This window comes from Diaphorina citri, unplaced genomic scaffold, assembly GCF_000475195.1.
Source record: "Diaphorina citri unplaced genomic scaffold, Diaci psyllid genome assembly version 1.1 scaffold620, whole genome shotgun sequence".
Lineage (NCBI taxonomy): Eukaryota > Metazoa > Arthropoda > Insecta > Hemiptera > Psyllidae > Diaphorina > Diaphorina citri.
The window spans coordinates 196,481-216,743 of record NW_007378053.1 but is presented as its reverse complement, the minus strand read 5'-3'; the positions used below and the strand labels follow the sequence as shown (position 1 = coordinate 216,743).

The following is a 20,263-nucleotide window of genomic DNA, read 5'->3' as shown; positions in this document are numbered from 1 at the left end:
AGGAAAAAAAATGGAATTTAAATTTTCCATAATAGGTATAAAATATGTCAGGTATTTTTCCTTAGTTTTCCTGCAGTAGCTACGGCGTAACATCAAAACTTTTCCATTCCCTTCTTTATGCTTTCCTTTTTGTTCTTTGTGCTTTCCTTTCATGCCTTCTACATGAGGGTTTCCTCTTTATTTTGCCTCCGACTTTGTACTTCTTTACCTACGCTTTCTCTTTTGAATTTTATTATTAAATCTCTGTAGGTTTTATTTTGAGTTGACTTTTCTCGTGAAGACAACAGCTAGCTTTCATCTCTGATTCTGGTAGCTGCGTAGGTACCCTGCTATCATTTTTTTACATTCAGAGTAAGCACTTACAGTGTAGGTGAGTAGGTCTTGGGATGTAGATGGTAAAAATATTTTATTCTCAAATAATAGAAAATTAGAATTAAAATACTTTAATTCCAGAAATACGTTTCAGATATCAAGATAACGGTTTAAAAATCTGCCGGAAGTTTTATTTATTTATTTTTAGTTTGCGTTTATAGTGGCAGTTAAACAAACTCGAAAGGTATGTGAGGAATGACAAAAATTGAAGAATTAAAACACCAAACATTCCACCGCCAACACATGAACCAAACCTTAGAATAGCTTCTAGAGGGAATAAGAATAATAAATTTTAATAATAACTTACCAAAAGTCAAAATCAAACGCCTTTACGGCGAAAATTGGTCAAAAAAGGTGAAAAATAAACCGTAAAACTGATAAACACTCGAACACTTTACTCCACTTTTGGAATGCGAAGAATGGCACAAAGAATCTAGACAACGCACAAAGCCACGGCGCATACATTCTGCGCAGATGGTGACACTTCCCCTACCCTAAAAAACTCCCCCTACCATTTTTGTCGACTCCCACTCCATCATTAGGACGCGTTTACACGACATTTGATTCACACAAAATACAGGGTGTGACAAAAGAAAGCTTCTAAGATTCGGTCTATCCCTTGGAAATTTCTAGTATTAATATCCATAGGAATTTTTAATAATTAAAATAATCCTTTAATAATGCGAAGAAATAATTAAAATACTTGAATAACCGACGAGAGAAGGTAAAATAAAGTTAACGTGCAGCCCTCCATTTAGCACTTATTGTAAACGGAGCGTTTTTGTTTTGATTTTTATCAACGAGCACAAATTTTTATTTTTATCTCTTCTTGAGCAAAGGGCAAAGAGTGAACCTGAACTTTTCATCTTTTTCTGAAGGTTTTCCAGAAAAGTGTTAAATATCCAGGATTCTCCTCGAGATATTTAAAATTCTGTGAAAGTGTAAGAAACAACTCCCTCTCTGGTGATGGGTAAGGTGACACCTCGCGATGTAACCCCTGTGATTCAACTTCTGCGTCAAGTTATGCTTGGAGTAAGTACCTATTGCAAAATATTAGAGGATGTTTTCATCTTGTCCAATATTCTAACTATGAACCTTAAAACTAAGCACCTATAGGGCCAATAGTTTCCTTTATCTCACTATGTTCTAAAAGTTCAGAACTTATTGATGTATCATACAATGCATCAACTCTTATTCAGGGAGTACAAAGTCTATGTAGCATGTTGAAAACATTGAAATCCATTTGATTTCTCTATCAGTAAACAGGAAGAAGATTAATAACTATGTTGGCACACTCTCATAAATATAAATATATAAAAACTGCATTGTCTAATGGTTGGCAAGAAAAACTTTTACTGCTAAGAAAAGGTAGTTAGTTGAATGATGTTGGAGGACTTCTCTATTGTTGTTTTCTAAATACCAAGTTGATAATTACTCTTTACTTTCTATTTTTCAATGAGTTTGTGTGTTAACCAATAATAAAAAAAAGCTTAGGTTTCCTCATAATTGCATTTTGTTGTTAATTGTTCTTTAATTAGCATAGATACAAGTAGCTTAGATATAGCGCGCCTGTCTTGTAAACGCTAGCGCTAGGGTTCGATTCCCGCCAGGAGCAAACTTTATCTTGAACAGATGAGGTTCGTTCTTGGAACGGCTGGATTTCTTTTATAAAATAAATAAAAAACTATTTGTTTTATCGGCCATTAAAGTTTAAAAAATATTGGGTTGCAACTTAAACGAAAAAGCATTCAGAGAAATTTGATCTCGAGAATGCACCTATTTATTTGGCAAGACAAAACCTTTCCTTCATCTAGCAATGGCTATTCTCTACCGAAAAGGTTAGGTACTTTAGCATTTAAATCGAACGAAAAGGTAGGTTTAAAAAATAATAATAATAATAATAAATGAGCCCCTTATTACAGGTAGATTGCACCATTTCCAATTGTTCACAATGGTACCACAACATTGGTGTTCATTTGAATCATCCATAGAATATTTTGGTTTAGTCCAGTGTGAAGAGAAACAGAACTGGTTTTTTGATCTTTTGAAAACAAAGAGGGGGATTTCCAAAACAAAAATAGAAAGAATAGACACTTTACAAAATGCAGGAGCCAGAACAGTGGTGGACAATGAATTGATAGGAAGGTGGTATTGGTAAATTGGTATTATTGGAGGTGGACAGTTGGGATCCATTAGCTAGTTTATTTATTTATTTATTTTTTGATACCTAGTTATCTAGGCATAGATTGATAGCAAGATTAGCTAGGCTGCTAGGCACAAAAGTAAATTAACATGACTTGGGCATTGACCTCATTCAGGTTTTTGCCCAATCAAGGGCCTGCAATATCTTTCCTCTATTCCCATTTTCCAAGACTTCTCATTGTTCTATAAAATGGGGCACCCTAATATGAGTGTTTTTTTTTTTTTTTTGGGATCAAGTAAACCACCTTACAAATAATATTAATCACTGGAATAATTGATTGTGAAGGGAACATGAGTAATAACAAAGTTTTGCTTTCTTTGATTTCAGATCAAGTTCCTCGGGACCCAAATTTAGGACTCCGGGGATCTACCATGATTGGGATACTCACAAGTATTAATGTTACCTATCCTCTAGCTCTTTTAGATCCACATTTTTTTTTTTTTTTTCCCCAAATGTTTATTTTTCCCTCCTCTCTCTCTTTTTTATGCCCCCTTTTTTTTTTTTTTTTTTTTTTTTTTTTTTTTTTAATTAATTTTACATACATATTACCATTATTACCTACATCAAATGCCCGAAGTAGATAATTTACGTATTTTTTCTCTACTTAAAAAAAAAAGTATTTATGATATAGGGGTGTTTCGTTTTCTTCTTTTGATGCTAATTAAACCACATTCATAGACTGTTGTTTTTTATTCTTTTTTTTTTACTAGGTAATTAGGTGTCTTAATTGACATTTGTAAGAGATGAAGGGTAGCAATTTTGTTATTCCTTTTTGCTTATTTCAATTTATTGTGGGAGGATTTTATCATTGTAATTTCTGAAAGTTTGGTTAGGATGTACCTAAAGTATTTTGTTTTTGCAATGAATACTTTTAAATATAAATGTATATTAGGTATTCTGTGATGAAGTTTGTTATGATGGTTATAGATAATGGAGTAGTTGAAAGATAACTGTATATACTTTAATTTCACTTGCTGGGCCCATGCACCAATAAGATCAAAAGAGGGTATAAAGAACAGCCAAAAGGCCCATGTATAGGTAGGTATTATACTTGTATCTTCTATTTCATCTTTACTATTCTATTCTTGTACATTTTGGTGATTTCAGCGTAGATACAAAGTAGTTGTTGACAATCCCCTGAGATTTCAAGATTACAACATTGTACCAAGAACCCAACCTCTCCCCAATCTGCCCGAAGGTCCACATCATGTATTATCAGCAAACTATTATGTAAACAGAGATGGCAGTCATGAAGTCAAACCCCCAGCAACTTTATACTTAGCCAATGCTGCACAGAAACAAATAGGTGAATCCCAGTAAGTATTTTCATTACAAGAAACAGTCTGAATACTTTATTTGGTCAGCTTTGGTTTGAGCAGTACTCATATAAACATTATTCAAAATATGCTGTTAATTTGTCTTGAACAAGCTCATGAGTCTCATGTCATGACTAGGTAGGTTGAAATGACAAACGTATACTTCTTCACTATTTAAAATACCTAGTCAAGATGGACCTTCACAAAGTTACAGAATCTTCAATCTATCATGTCATGACCACAAAAAAAACAGTTGGTCAACTTTTGTTCTGAATCAAAAACACAATTGTTCAGTTAAATGGTAAAAAAATGGTAAAATAAGCATAATGAAACTTAAAACGAAAATTGGACTAGAAGTTAACGTTATCACTTTCAAAACGAACCTTGCATGCAACAATGACTAGAGATATGGAGATATTTGAGTCACTTTTATCAATACTTAAGAATGAGGTGAAATTAGCTGCTATAACTTAAGTACGAGATCATATTGAAACTGTATGAATGAATGAGTATTTTCCTCATGAATACATTTACAACTCCACAACATGTACATATTTGCTCATTGTAATTGTAGATTGTACATCTTCACTCAATTGTAGATTGTGTATTACACTTAAAAATAATAATAATAATAATGAATTTCTCTAGTTATAAATATATCAATTTCGTAACACTTTTTTTTTCCTCTGCACATTACCCATAAATGATCGCTTTATAAATAACGAAATTATAGTAGAAATCAGGGGAAATTGTGCTTTTTCTAATGTCCATTCAATTTGAAGGTGAGATTCTAAACGTAATGAAAATGCAACCCATGTTCAATGATAGATTAAAGGAAAGGAAAAGGAAGTAAAAAAAGAGCTACGATGTAACTTTACAAAACGAAATTGCGTTTCGTACCTACTTATTTACCTAATGTACGTACATAATAGGGTAGGTACAACTAATTATACTATCGTATAGAGTCGGTCGTGAGGTGAAAATTTCAGTGGTGACTGAAGTGCTGAATTTAGAACTAAACGGGAAGCGGAAAGGAAACATCTTAGTCACATAGAACGAAATGATTTTTTTCTAAACGGGAAGCAAAATTTTCAAGTCACATATTACATGTGTGGAATGATATGACTTAAAGTTAAAAAAGAGGTGAGGGACATCTCACGTTTTCTCTGCTGACTTACATAACTAAAAGAAAAGGGAAGGAAGCATGTAATTTTATAACATGTAAATGCTGATCAAGCGTGCCGGGAGGCGCGCGAACGTAAAGAGTTTGAAGCGCCGCCCGGCCTATATTAACACGAAACATAGTTTCATGGTTTTTCGGCAATTCCATAACCAAACGTAAGATAAATACTGCAATGACGAAAAGTTACGCGTTTCAGGTGCTGACTTGCAAAATGGGAAGAAATAATACATGTTGCTGTTGATTTTTACAGATAAAAAGATTGGAAGTATTTCACCCACGCGTTGATTCAAGAGATGAAAACTCACGTGGTAATTTTGATGATTCATGAACACAGTCATATTTAACGTAGTCATTTTCATTATGACTAAGCAGATATGCATTATCACATGCTGACTAGATAATGATGAGTTGTCTCAATCACGTGCTGACTCACATGACTAGATGAGAATGAGTTGTCTCCAACACGTGTTGACTGACATGAATAGAATGAGTTGACTCAATCATATGCTGACTCGTATGACTAGATGAGAATGAGTTGTCTCAATAACGTGCTGACATGACTAATGAGAATGAGTTGCCTCAATCACGTGCTGACTGACATGACTAGATGAGGATGAGTTGTCTTAATCAATAGGTTATCTTCGTTTTAATGTACTGTGGGGAGACATCTCAGTCATGCTTTACATGCTGACTGATATGGTTTGACGTGAGAAAGGAGGACGAAAATCCGTTGGCAATCAGCAGATGTTCGCTTGGGAAGTCCAAGGCAACAGTCATGTGATATGCCATGTTGGATAAAGCTATGACATACTCACAGATTGCAAACCAGCTGAATGCTGTAACCAATCAAAACAGTTAATAATAAAGATAATATTTCGAGCTTTTGGAACACATTGGACACATATCCTCAAGATAAAAATGTGAAATACAAGCAAGGGATTAATTCCATATACAATAAATTGGCACTATGTAATAATTCTCTCAAGTAACGCCATAGTACCTATCATGGAGGAAATCATTAGCATAACTGGCTATTTACTTTTTTATAAAGATTAATAAAATTACTTCTTGTCCCATTTATATTATTACTATTGCACTTCCAAGTAAGAAATTGGCACTATGTAATAATTCTCTCAAGTAACGCCATAGTACCTATCATGGAGGAAATCATTAGCATAACTGGCTATTTACTTTTTTTAAAGATTAATAAAATTACTTCTTGTCCCATTTATATTATTACTATTGCACTTCCAAGTAAGTATAGGGTCACTCCACTAAGGTGGGTCTTGCCTAGAATTGTCATCATCATAACATATTAACTGATTAATACACAAAAAGCTTGCTCTGAGGATTAGGTCTGGGGGCAACTGACCCAAGGGATGGGTAAAACTTGTACAAATTGTTATTGTTAAGCTACCCTTCACAAAAGGACAGTGTGGATTTTATAAATAAATCAATTTCTTCTTCTGGTGACTTACCCATATCAAGACAATGTCGCCGATGTTTGAACCAGAACACCACCAGCCCTATAGTTGCCAGTATGGATGTGACAAAGAGGACCAGCTTCGTATAGAACGAATAGGTCTGTGCCGAGGTCATGCTAGGGTATGCTAACCTGTAGACTCGTAGCATGACCAGCATATAGAGAAGAGAGCATATCATGAACACAATGAATAGATTCTCGTGAAGGGCTGTAAATTGAGAGACAAAGATGTGTGAAAGTTCATCCTCATAAACTACTTCAGATAAATGTAGAACTCACTTGAAAAACAGCCTCACAAGGTCCCCAAAGATCTAAAATGAACCTTAAACTCTTATCAGTGATTTTCTTTGTAGCATGACCAGCATATAGAGAAGAGAGCATATCATGAACACAATGAATAGATTCTCGTGAAGGGCTGTAAATTGAGAGACAAAGATATATGTGTGAAAGTTCATCCTCATACACTATTTCAGATAAATGTAGAACTCACTTGAAAAACAGCCTCACAAGGTCCCGAAAGACCTAAAATGAACCTTGAACTCTTATCAGTGATTTTTCTTTAAGTATGAATTTTATTTGCCAAATTTCATCAAATTTGGACAAACCATGAGTTATCAAAAAAAAGGAAAATTGAAAGAAACTCACTTCATTCAGTACTTAAGGTTAACAATACCACATCCAAAATTGTAGGAACCTTCAATTTCATGCCCACATGGCTGTAGGGTTGTATTCTCAGATTTCTCAGCCTTTAGTTTTTTTTTTTTTTCTTCTTTCTTTCTTTTTAATGCATGCTGTACCTACCAGCTTGTAAAAATTATTGTAAGACCTACCTCTGGTATTAAGTTATTTAATATAGCTGATAGAGGAACCAATACCAAAAGGAAGGAGGAGTTCAAAGGAAGGAAGTACTCAGGAGCAACATGTGGTTACTGAAAGGAAAGGTAGTTAATTTCAGGGAAAATTAAATAAAATAGTTGAAATGGTGGAAAATAACAATATAGTGAATTACCCACTATAAGTTCAGGTCACTTTTGTGATGTAAATACTGACCTGGATGTTAAGTGGGAATTGGGCTTAATGTGTTTGTCCTTTTGGATCAATACTTCCTAGCCCTATTTAAGTACATGGTTAAAATTTAGTAGCCCTATTTAAATTGTGCAATTTTCCCAAGAAGGTTTTATGTTCAGTTTATAGGAAAAATAACATATTCAGTAGTTATGGTCATGTGGCTAAATGTAGCAGTGGCGACGAACGCCAGCGTCTGTCCTGTAAGCGCTAGGTCGCGGGTTTGATTTCCGTCCGCGGCGAATTTTATCCTAAAGGTTCGCTCTCGGAACGGCTAGCTTTCTCCTATCCCGTCTTCCTTCTTTATTCACTTTCGGAACGGTAAGACTTAAGCAGTTAGAGTTGGTTCCCTCTATCAAACCTCTTCCTATTTTCAACCTCTTGAAAATATGAAAAATAAATAATAATGTAGCAATGGCGACGAACGCCAGCGTCTGTCCTGTAAGCGCTAGGTCGCGGGTTTGATTCCCGTCCGCGGCGAATTTTATCCTAAAGGTTCGCTCTCGGAACGGCTAGCTTTCTCCTATCCCGTCTTCCTTCTTTCTTCACTTTCGGAACGGAACGGTAAGCAGTTAGAGTTGGTTCCCTCTATCAAACCTCTTCGTATTTTCAACCTCTTGAAAATATGAAAAATAAATAACGGTACCTACTTGGTACTTGCGAATTATACCTATTAAAATGATACGAATAAAGAACATGTTTCTGTTGATTTTTGAAAATAAACCTCGGTTTTTATTAAAATTCAATGATATGACTCTCATTTCTCACCTTACAATGTGTTTCATGGACATCATCAAACTGGAAGAGAACAGCTGATATAAAACATACAACAAGAGCTGTCAATGGGAGAGACACAACAGTACTCGCCAGCTTTCGTAGAGGTAATGAATAGTACAGCACAACTTTGGCAGACTCTTTGCTACTGTTTTCATTTTCATCCATGATTTTCAAATTTCTGCTGTAATGTGCAAAGATTGAGAGAATGCAGAGGGCAGTTTGATTGAAACTGAAAAGACAGAAAAATAAATAAACATCAAACCAATTGAACAAACACCAAGAAGAAAAGTATCAGACTTCATCCTGTATAAGATGTACAGATGAGACTATACACCTAGGGGTAAAAGAAAGGTGGCTTCAGCATTTTTGTTCACCTTTGAGAGAACCAAAGTTTATTTCACCTGATGTGTGCCATTGTTGGATATCATGGTCTAAGTTGACAGTCTTGAATGAAGCACTAATTATACTTACCTACAAACTTCAAGTCATATCAGATTACTAAAGTAGGTAGACATCTGTTAATTTTGATTGTGTTCTGATAATATGGCTGGGCTGTTTGACATTTCCACAAAAAGACGAGTGTCAATTTAACTGTTTGACACGCAAGGAAAAAATAATCTTATAACATTTTATATACTTTTACAAAGTTTTAAATGATGAATTTTAAAATGAAGGAATTTATTTTAAATCAAAAGCAAATTTGCTGAATTTGCAACAAAAAAAAATAATTATCATTTCTCATCCCCACTCTGATGTGAGCATGATGTAAGAAGATGCGAGCATCTTCTTACATCATGTAGCATCATAAAATAAAATAGCCTTATATAAACATGGGTTGTAATACTCAGCGGTTTTTTGGTGTGTCTAGGCCTTAATGTTTTTTACAATGTTTGAGAAGTTGAAATATTTACATACGAAAAATTGATAAGAAAAATCATTTTTTATGTGACGAGACTAACTTCACATACGTCATATAGCGCGCAAGCAAGCTTCGTTTACACGATGTGATCTCTTTAAAAAAAAAGTACACGTTATGGTACAAATTTATACCTAGGTACTAGTAGCTGCTTTGTAAGTTTTTTTTTTTTTTAGTTGTTTAATAGAGGGATCTGTAGGTAACTGCTAATGCTAAGGTCTTATCGTCCCGAAATCGAAGAGAGAAGGAAAACAGGATAGGAAAAAAGCAGCCGTTCCGAGAACGAACTTTATCCGTCCAGGATAAAATCCACCTCGGTCGGGAATCGAACTCGCGATCTTACGACCTAGCGCTTACAAGGCAGATGAGCTACCTTCCAAGCTAACTAGGCTGGCTTCTTTTTTTCTTTTAAGATGTGTGATAAATGACGTCTCATCTTCCCGAAAGCGAAGAGAGAAAGAAGACAAAAGATGAAAATGAGAGACGTTCCGAGAACAAACCTTACCAGTTTAGGATAAAGTCCGTCCCTGGCGAAAATCACATAACCCGCCACCTAGCGCTTAATACAACGTAGGCGTCCTTGTACTTTAATTACGCTCCTGCTCCTGCGCTGGAGTCGAACCAACACCTCCAAGCTAGCTAGGCTAGCTTCAATGGATTTTGGTCGTATCGGAAATCTAGCAAGCCATGATGTACCTATTGCTTTCACTACAAATAGGAGAAAACCAGCTGTTCCGAAGACGAACGGGGGTGTTATAGATTTTCATCCATGATTTTCAAATTTCTGCTGTAATGTGCAAAGATTGAGAGAATGCAGAGGGCAGTTTGATTGAAACTGAAAAGACAGGAAAATAAATAAACATCAAACCAATTGAACAAATACCAAGAAGAAAAGTATCAGACTTCATCCTGTATAAGATGTACAGATGAGACTATACACTTAGGGGTAAAAGAAAGGTGGCTTCAGCATTTTTGTTCACCTTTGAGAGAACCAAAGTTTATTTCACCTGATGTGTGCCATTGTTGGCATGTGGGCATATCATATCATGGTCTAAGTTGACAGTCTTGAATGAAGCACTAATTATACTTACCTACAAACTTCTTAACTTCAAGTCATATCAGATTACTAAAGTAGATAGACATCTGTTAATTTTGATTGTGTTCTGATAAATATGGCTGGGCTGTTTGACATTTCCACAAAAAGACAAGTGTCAATTTAACTGTTTGACACGCAAGGAAAAAATCAATCTTATAACATTTTATATACTTTTACAAAGTTTTAAATGATGATTGATGAATTTTAAAATAAAGGAATTTATTTTAAATCAAAAGCAAATTTGCAACAAAAAAAAAATAATCTTCCCTCTTCCCTAACATTTCTTTTTTTTTTTTACAATGTTTGAGAAGTTGAAATATTTACATACGAAAAATTGATAAGAAAAATCATTTTTTACGTGACGAGACTAACTTCACATACGTCATATAGCGCGCAAGCAAGCTGCGTTTACACGATGTGATCTCTTGGAAAAAAAAGTACACGTTATGGTACAAATTTATACCTACTTACTAGTATTTAAAAACCCCCCCCCCTATAAAGAGGGTGATGGTTGGGGGGGGGTTTATCCTTCTGGTTTTTAATTTTTTTTTTTTTTTTTTTTGTTTGATAGAGGGATCTGTAGGTAACTGCTAAGGTATTATCGTCCCGAAATCGAAGAGAGAAGGAAAACAGGATAGGAAAAAAGCAGCCGTTCCGAGAACGAACATTATCCGTCCAGGATAAAATCCACCTCGGTCGGGAATCGAACTCGCGATCTTACGACCTAGCGCTTACAAGGCAGACGAGCTACCTTCCAAGCTAACTAGGCTGGCTTCTTTTTTTCTTTTAAGATGTTTGATAAATGACGTCTCATCTTCCCGAAAGCGAAGAGAGAATGAGAGAAAGAAGACAAGATGAAAATGAGAGACGTTCTGAGAACAAACCTTACCAGTTTAGGATTAAGTCCGCCCCTGGCGAAAATCACATAACCCGCCACCTAGCGCTTAATACAACGCAGGCGTCCTTGTACTTTAATTACGCTCCTGCGCTGGAGTCGAACCAACGCCTCCAAGCTAGCTCGGCTAGCTTCAATGGATTTTAGTCGTATCGGAAATCTAGCAAGCCATGATGTACCTATTGCTTTCACTACAAATGGGAGAAAACCAGCTGTTCCGAAGGCGAACGGGAGTGTTATGGTAAACAGGAGAGCGTGGGTTCGATTTCAGCCGACGTATGGAATTTCATCATACCTAAAAATATTTTACGCATAAAAATACGTGGGTATAGATATATAACTCAAAATGTCAAATTTTGGACTTACTGCCCTCTTTTTTAGCAGGGCAGAATAGTGGTAAACAGGAGAGCGTGGGTTCGATTTCAGCCGACGTATGGAATTTCATCATACCTAAAAATAATTTGAGAATTTGACCACAATAGTAGTAGTAGTAGCCTACTGCTGGAGTGAAGGGATTTTTCAGTCCTATGCGAGTAAAATCCGCCCCGGGCGGGAATCGAACCCGCGGCCTAGCGCTTACAAGGCAGACGCACTACCAACTAAGCTAACTAGGCTGGCGCCTAAAAATAATTTGAGAATTTGACCACAATAGTAGTAGTAGTAGCAGTAGCCTACTGCTGGAGTGAAGGGATTTTTCAGTCCTATGCAGCCAGTATAAATAGGCACTACATATTATTATTATTATCTTCTGTTTAGGATGTAATCTGCGCCAGGCTGGAATCGAACCTGCAGCCTAACGCTTACAAGAAGTACTTATAAGTAGACGCGCTACCCTACAAAGGCTAGTCCATTTGGATTGTGGGTGGGTGTCTAGAAATATTTTTTTTGTATACAAATTATTATTATTATTATTATCTTCTGTTTAGGATGTAATCTGCGCCAGGCTGGAATCGAACCTGCAGCCTGCTAACGCTTACAAGAAGTATTTAAAAGTAGACATGCTACCCTACAAAGGCTAATCCATTTGGATTGTGGGTGGGTGTCTAGAAATATATGGAAGGTACAATGTTGTATACCTGGAAGTGAATAACATTGTTTTGTAACTAGAATTTTTCTCCTTACTACAAATATATAATTTTATAATGTCTTTTTTTCTATAGTACAAAAAAAAACTTGAGCATGACTTCAGTTGACTCTCATAATTGAGCACTATCATAAGTTTCTCTGTTTTTGCCTGAGCTTTATACTTTTCCATAAACACACCTGGATTATCAAACACATCTGTCTCATGTTCCATATCAATGATAATACCACATGGCTTTGGTTGCGTTGAGGATATTTCAGATGAATTTTTGTTCCCTGTGTTGAGCTGATACATGACAATGTCATTAGCCACCTTCTTGATATCACAAAGAAAACAAGTGTCCATAGTGGTGTTTTCAGAATGGAGAAGCAATATAGTAGTGGGTACAGCAGATTGTGTCAACAATTTTCGCATGCCAAGTTTTAGTGCTGCCCATAAGTCTTTGGGTTGTTTTTTATATCTAGATTCAAGTGAGGTTAAAATTTCAAGAACTTCCTTGATCATTTCTTCATTAGTTTTGATTACTTTATTATCAATAGGAAATTTACTACTAGGAGGCATGTACAAATATAATGCTACTAATGCTACTATCAGAGCAAAAACAGTATATTTGTTTAGTACAAGACTGGCAATGCTGTGTTCATCTGGTTTAATTTTGGGGACACTTAAATTTATCACAAGTACATTTAAATTAGTGTCCCCTCTCTCAAGATTTCTGTGTGTCTCATGGTCAGAATCATTCTCAATATCAGAATCATTCTCAATAGAAATGAAAATTTGTTTACCATTTAAATTATATTTGATGAGCCTTTCTTCCTCTAGTTCTGGATATTCTTATGTATTGTATTTTTCAATGATGGTAGGTAATGAATAATCATACATTAATTTCAAGAAAGATTGTAGGTGAGCCCCATTATGGCTCATCTACTAGACCAAGTCCAAGGGTACAAATGAATGGCTAAGACGCAGAGCGGACCAAGTCCACGGTCCCTAAATCCCCTAAAATGTCGCTCAAAGGTACGTTGAACTGACGTCATGTATCCGACCTCGCATGAACTGACGTCACATCACAAAAAAATGGCTGCCCGCGAAAATTTGTGCGTTTCAAAATTCGAGAATTTCAAACGAAGATTTCTCATCTTAGGAAGCCTCAAATGAAATTTTAAGCATTTCTATTGAGATCAGCGTGTTTCAAACTTCCTTTATCAGCAAAGAAAAAAAAAGTGGTTGAGCCCCATTATGGCTCATCTACTAGACCAAGTCCAAGGGTACAAATGAATGGCTAAGACGCAGAGCGGACCAAGTCCAAAAAAAAAAGTTTAAATTTAATAGAGATAGCCACTTTGTTTTTGCTCTTATTTCAATACAACACTAAAGTGAAGTTTGCAACCAATATAAAAAGTAGATCTTTTTGCGCTCTTTCCAATGATATAGATAACTCAGAAAGTCAATTTTTTTGGACTGAAATTTTAAGCATTTCTATTGCAATCAGCGTGTTTCGAACTTCCTTTATCAGCGAAGAAAAAAAAAAGTGGTTGAGCCCCATTCAAAAAGTCAATTTTTGGACTTACTTAGTCTGCTCTGCCTTTTACCCATTCAAATTAGTGTGCCTAATTAATTTTTGTGGTGTGAGTGATCAAAAATGAACCCAGTTTGGGGTCTTTGATCCTACACTCCTTACTAGGTGGGCTTTATGTGTATGGTGCTAAATAGGTGCCTAACAGCTTACCTAGGTACCAAATATTTCTGAGACAAGCAACAGGTAGCTCTATGATGGGCTTTCGAAAGATAACTTACCTCAACCTCTGTTTGAGATTTCCTAGATCGTGTTGTCGGCATTTTATACTTCTTTATGATTTGTTTTAGATAATAGGGTAGAATATTAAAATACCGTACCTATTTGTATTAAATTACTAAAATAAAATTAATAATAGGTAGGTAACTAAAATAAAAATTTAAAATTTTGATAGAAGATAATTTTACTACCATCTACCATCCACCCATCCAGCCACATCCACGTCATCCACATCAGACATCAGTGCATCAGGCTGTGTTTATGTACAGGGCTGAGATAGGCCATCGTCGGCCTTTTTGCGTGTAAAGTTGGCGGGAAATTCGAATTTTTGATTTTTTTTTTCCGCAAATTGTACAATCTGAATTCATTTTTTACTTTTTATCTTTACTTTGCACGTTTATATTATATACTTTTCATAGATAATAGGGTAGAATATTAAAATACCGTACCTATTTGTATTAAATTACTAAAATAAAATTAATAATAGGTAGGTAACTAAAATAATAAAAATTTAAAATTTTGATAGAAGATAATTTTACTACCATCCACCCATCCAGCCACATCCACGTCATCCACATCAGACATCAGTGCATTCAGGCTGTGTTTATGTACAGGGCTGAGATAGGCCATCGTCGGCCTTTTTGCGTGTAAAGTTGGCGGGAAATTCGAATTTTTGATTTTTTTTTTTCCGCAACTTGTACAATCTGAATTCATTTTTTACTTTTTATCTTTACTTTGCACGTTTATATTATACTTTTCATTATATTAGCTATTAAAAACAAGCGAAATACAAAGCAAACAAAATAAATATAAAATGAATTTTAAAAATTGCCGCCGGGACAGCTATCTCACGTCGTCCGAGCTCATTCTAGCCCGGTACATAAACACACCGTCAATCACTTCACTGGCTGACCAGTGACCGGCAGCCGGCGGGCGCCGCGCCGGCTCCGCGTGATGAGTCGTGTGCATTCAATTTGGCAACACTGTAACACTGGTGTGAGGCGTGCAATCAATTTATCAACATCGTGTCATCGACAACGAAAATGAAGAACTTCAACTTCGACTGCTTCGACAACCTTTCTACCATGTTCGACAACGAACTTTGGAGCATGTGTTTTTATTAAAATTTCTTGATTTCTACCTTCCTCTTCCTTTTTCCGTATCGTGAACGGCAACACTGTAACACTGGTGTGAGGCGTGCAATCAATTTATCAACATCGAGTCATCGACAACGAAAATGAAGAACTTCAACTTCGACAACCTTTCTACCATGTTCGACAACGAACTTTGGAGCATGTGTTTTTATTAAAATTTCTAGATTTCTACCTTCCTCTTCCTTTTTCGGGGACAAAAGTTAGAAGCCTTCTGTTCTATTATTAATATTTAAGCTTTATTTTTACATACGTATACATATTCTTAATAATTCCATCTTAAGGGATGAGTCAATCCACAAAGTTTCTCCACCAAAATTGTCATATTTTTTATGATTTTCAATTTCTTCCCATCTTCCTTGTTTTTTTTATATACCTATATATGTATATGTTTATATGTTATTGGCAATTTAATAAAAATCTTCACACCTACTTTTTAATTCACAATATGCTCACTCACTGCCATAATAATGATCAGCTATAAAAATATATAATTGACCCTCATTCAACTGTGCAATTGTGAACTAATGCAAAAAAAAAAAAAAAAAAAAAAAAAAAAAAAAAAAAAACGAGCATTGGGCTTCATTAGAAATTGCTTCAATTGTTGTGGGTATGTATCTACTGGGTTAGCATATGCTAGGACTTGAAAGGAGAGAGCTGGGTATGTAAAAATCAATTGCATCACTTACCAGAATCTGTTACTGCTTTCAATTTTTTAATAAAGTCCTCAGGACTGGTATGTTTGTCGAAAGGGCAATATTCCTTTAGCTCGTCACTTTCATTTTCACAATCTTTACACACTGTGAAGATACATGGGCATTTATGTTCCAGGTAAAATTTCTCAAATGGTAATGTAAATTCGTATTTCTTTCCACATTTAGGATTAGAGCATTTATCAACAGGGTGATCTTGAATTTCAAGTAAAATTTCTCAAATGGTAATGTAAATTCGTATTTCTTTCCACATTTAGGATTAGAGCATTTATCGACAGGGTGATCTTGAATTTCATTACTACATTCATCATCAGAACTCAAACTCAGATTGTTTGTCTGAAAAATTAATATTGAATTATTGAGGTGATCCACACCTGACATGCACCAAAAAATGACCACCTTTATACAGGGTGTCCTGAACAATGAGAATGGGTTTAAACATATTTGATTATGAGACTTTTTTTTATAGTCAACATGGCTGAACCAATAAGATTGTGATCCAAAGTGGAATCTCATTGATTGGTTCACCCTGTAAACAGTGTAAACTATAAAAAAGTCACAAACCTAAACCAAAAAATGACCACCTTTATACAGGGTGTCCTGAACAATGAGAATGGGTTTAAACATAGCCTGTATTTGATTATGAGACACCAAAAAATGACCACCTTTATACAGGGTGTCCTGAACAATGAGAATGGGTTTAAACATAGCCTGTATTTGATTATGAGACTTTTTTTTATAGTCAACATGGCTGAACCAATAAGATTGTGATCCAAAGTGGAATCTCATTGATTTGTTCACCCTGTAAACAGTGTAAACTATAAAAAAAAGTCACATACCTAATCGATTATGGCTCATCTACTAGACCAAGTCGAAGGGTACAAATGAATGGCAATGGCTAAGAGGCAGAGCGGGCCAAGTCCAAAAAAAGTTTAAATAGAGATAGCCACTTTGTTTTTGCTCTTATTTCAATTGGAATCTCATTGATTGGTTCACCCTGTAAACAGTGTAAACTATAAAAAAGTCACAAACCTAATCAATGGGGCACAACCAAATGACAAGGCACAACCAAAATCACTAATGCAGTACTGGGTAAAAAATAAGCATTACACTTTTACTGCAGTGGACATGACAATGAACAAGCTAATGTACTCTTACTTTCTTCTGCAACCAAGTAGACATTTTCTGTTAGCCTTGTTATTAAGGGATCACTTTTATGACCTGGCAAATTTTTCAATATCTTCCTCAACTCATTTTCTGCAATGTATTCATGATTTTGATGATTTATTTCTTTGACTTCCAGAGTCAATATGATGAGTAAATTTTCAACCCATGGACTAATGGTGTCGGATATAAAATGGAAAGCTTCCATCACTGGCAGAGGTGACTTGTGAAAATTGAGCACTATCATAAGTTTCTCTGTTTTTGCCTGAGCTTTATACTTTTCCATAAACACACCTGGATTATCAAACACATCTGTCTCGTGTTCCATATCAATGATAATACCACATGGCTTTGGTTGGGTTGAGGATATTTCAGATGAATTTTTGTTCCCTGTGTTGAGCTGATACATGGCAATGTCATTAGCCACCTTCTTGATATCACAAAGAAAACAAGTGTCCATAGTGGTGTTTTCAGAATGGAGAAGCAATATAGTAGTGGGTGCAGCAGATTGTGTCAACAATTGTCGCATGCCAAGTTTTAGTGCTGCCCATAAGTCTTTGGGTTGTTTTTCATATCTAGATTCAAGTGAGGTTAAAATTTCAAGAACTTCCTTGATCATTTCTTCATTAGTTTTGATAACTTTATTATCAATAGGAAATTTACTACTAGGAGCCATGTACAAATATAATGAGTGAGGTTAAAATTTCAAGAACTTCCTTGATCATTTCTTCATTAGTTTTGATAACTTTATTATCAATAGGAAATTTACTACTAGGAGGCATGTACAAATATAATGCTACTACTAATGCTACTATCAGAGCAAAAACAGTAAACTTGTTTAGTACAAGACTGTGTTCATCTGGTTTAATTTTGGGGGCACTTAACTTTATCACAAGTACATTTAAATTAGTGTCCTCTCTCTCAAGATTTCTGTGTGTCTCATGGTCAGAATCATTCTCAATATAAATGAAAATTTGTTTACCATTTAAATTATATTTGATGAGTGTTTCTTCCTCTAGTTCTTGTAGATTTTTTTCTTTGCCTGGAAAAAAGTAGAAAGCATTGAGTTCTAGGAAATATCAATCTTTTCAAGGATCATTGCTATTTAAAATAAAATCAAGGACAAAAGAATCTTCAATTTTTTTTCTATTAATATTTAAGCTTTATTTTTACATACATATTCATATTCTTAATAATTCCATCTTAAGGGATGAGTCAATCCACAAAGTTTCTCCACCAAAATTGTCATATTTTTTATGATTTTCAATTTCTTCCCATCTTCCTTGTTTTTTTTATATACCTATATATGTATATGTTTATATGTTATTGGCAATTTAATAAAAATCTTCACACCTACTTTTTAATTCACAATATGCTCACTCACTGCCATAATAATGATCAGCTATAAAAATATATAATTGACCCTCATTCAACTGTGCAATTGTGAACTAATGCATTGTTGCAAATGTGAGAAAAAAAAAAAAAAAAAAAAAAAAAAACAAATTGGCCTTTTGAAGAAGAAAAGACCTTTGAACGCGCAAGGGCCGGGAAACCGCCAGAATCGGTAGGTTTAACATGGAAACCCTAACCAAGGTATCATCTACCTTTCGGTTATACCCCAAAGTGGTTGAAAAAAAGAAACCCACAACTATTTTCTGTTCAAACCCCTTGTGGCCCCACCCTAAGAGTTATTTTTCTACCAAATTTAAAGTAAAACCCCCCAAAGGATTTTCTAAACCTCTTTAAGAACAAACATAAGAGCTTAAAACCTTTTCGTGGCATAAAAGTCGCCCCCGTCGTAAAAAAAGGCAACCTACAACTCAGCCAAGACCGCTCCAAACCTAAATGGTTACCTGCAGGTCAAAAGTTTGGCAATGGATAACTCGCTTGTTAAAAAATTATAATTGAAAACCCTAACAAAACTCCACGGGGGGTACCCCGGTTGAAAAACATTTGAAACTATGTAGCCCTTATCCTTTAGATAAAGAGCCTTTTTTTTAACCAGTACAAACCCAACCTCGGATATTAAAAAGCGCCCGGTCGGTAAAAAAGACGTACCTTGGACAAGGATCCAAAGATACGCTCCCAGCAATTTTGCTCCACGAAGTTTCCCAAAAAAAAACGCCTAGGACACCCCGTGTAAAATCCTACTAAATCCTAGGCAACCTAACAAACCCCCTCCACCGCCCCAGGGTTCGTGACAAAACCCAAATTAGAATGGTAGCTTTATCCTAATGGAGGCCCCTTTTTTTTACCAACAAACGACAAAAGTAAAAAACCCCCAACCACCCGGGGGTAACTAATCCAACACTGGGGACAAATATCAAATGGTGACAAAAAATGTTCCCACCTTGGTTAGTTACTCATAAGTGAAAAACCTAGTGTAAAATTTACCCACAAAAGCCGGGGGGGGTAACAACGATATTTTTTTTTTTTCCAATGAAGTATAAGTTATTCCCCCGTACAAAATTTTTTTGGGTAAGTGAGTAACCAAGGCCTGTTGGGGACATAAATTTTCACAAAAGGTAAAAACCACGTACAGTCCAACCACCTAAAAGTGAGTTTTTTTTAAGTATAATAAAAGGGTCGTTTGTTAAGACTCAAAAACCTCCAAAACACCTACCTTAACTATCATTAACTTAAAAAGTTCTTTAAAGTGGGGACACCTATTTACGAGATTTAGGATTTCACCCTTTCCTTTTACCATGCCTTAAATGGAAAGTAAACCCTTTAATAATTGGACCCCTTTTAATTTACCCGGCGGTACATACGAAGTGTCACACATTTTCTAACAAACCCTTTTTACCTTCAACTGCTGCCGATTTCCTATTAAACGGGAAACCTGGGTTTGGAAAAAATGGGGTTCAGGACCGAAAAATTTTTGTAACCCCTTGGCAATCCCCCTAAAAGACCTTTCACTACGTTAACCAAAATTAATGGGGGGTCGAAAGAGGAAAAAAGGGTTCCAAAAAGGCCCATTCCGTATACCAACGATTTTGGTCGATCCTAATGTTTGTATGGGTTGTTGTTTTAACCTTCGTTTTAAAGAA

At 35.5% G+C, this 20,263-nt stretch overlaps 4 protein-coding genes across 4 annotated transcripts; 1 reads left to right on the top strand and 3 right to left on the bottom strand.

The window, feature by feature from the left end:
* The first annotated feature begins 1,188 nt into the window (after positions 1-1,188).
* LOC103510596 (NADH dehydrogenase [ubiquinone] 1 alpha subcomplex subunit 7-like) lies at positions 1,189-3,898 on the top strand. The gene is made up of 2 exons (XM_008475275.3): positions 1,189-1,404; positions 3,683-3,898. Exons 1-2 carry the CDS (start codon positions 1,339-1,341, stop codon positions 3,893-3,895), a joined length of 279 nt encoding a protein of 92 aa, XP_008473497.1. The 5' UTR covers positions 1,189-1,338; the 3' UTR covers positions 3,896-3,898.
* A 734-nt stretch (positions 3,899-4,632) lies between these two features.
* LOC103510595 (post-GPI attachment to proteins factor 2-like) lies at positions 4,633-9,104 on the bottom strand. Its single transcript, XM_026824602.1, has 4 exons — positions 8,871-9,104; positions 8,396-8,628; positions 6,553-6,810; positions 4,633-5,910 (listed from the first exon to the last, which is right to left on the bottom strand). Exons 2-4 carry the CDS (start codon positions 8,562-8,564, stop codon positions 5,744-5,746), a joined length of 594 nt encoding a protein of 197 aa, XP_026680403.1. The 5' UTR covers positions 8,565-8,628; positions 8,871-9,104; the 3' UTR covers positions 4,633-5,743.
* A 3,217-nt stretch (positions 9,105-12,321) lies between these two features.
* Positions 12,322-18,254, bottom strand: LOC103510594. Its single transcript, XM_017444638.2, has 3 exons — positions 18,238-18,254; positions 12,491-13,217; positions 12,322-12,349 (listed from the first exon to the last, which is right to left on the bottom strand). Exons 2-3 carry the CDS (start codon positions 12,949-12,951, stop codon positions 12,322-12,324), a joined length of 489 nt encoding a protein of 162 aa, XP_017300127.1. The 5' UTR covers positions 12,952-13,217; positions 18,238-18,254.
* On the bottom strand, positions 17,153-18,274 carry LOC113468008. Its single transcript, XM_026824607.1, has 2 exons — positions 17,979-18,274; positions 17,153-17,872 (listed from the first exon to the last, which is right to left on the bottom strand). The coding sequence occupies exons 1-2, from the start codon at positions 17,993-17,995 to the stop codon at positions 17,164-17,166; spliced, it is 726 nt and encodes a 241-aa protein (XP_026680408.1). The 5' UTR covers positions 17,996-18,274; the 3' UTR covers positions 17,153-17,163.
* Positions 18,275-20,263: the final 1,989 nt, after the last annotated feature.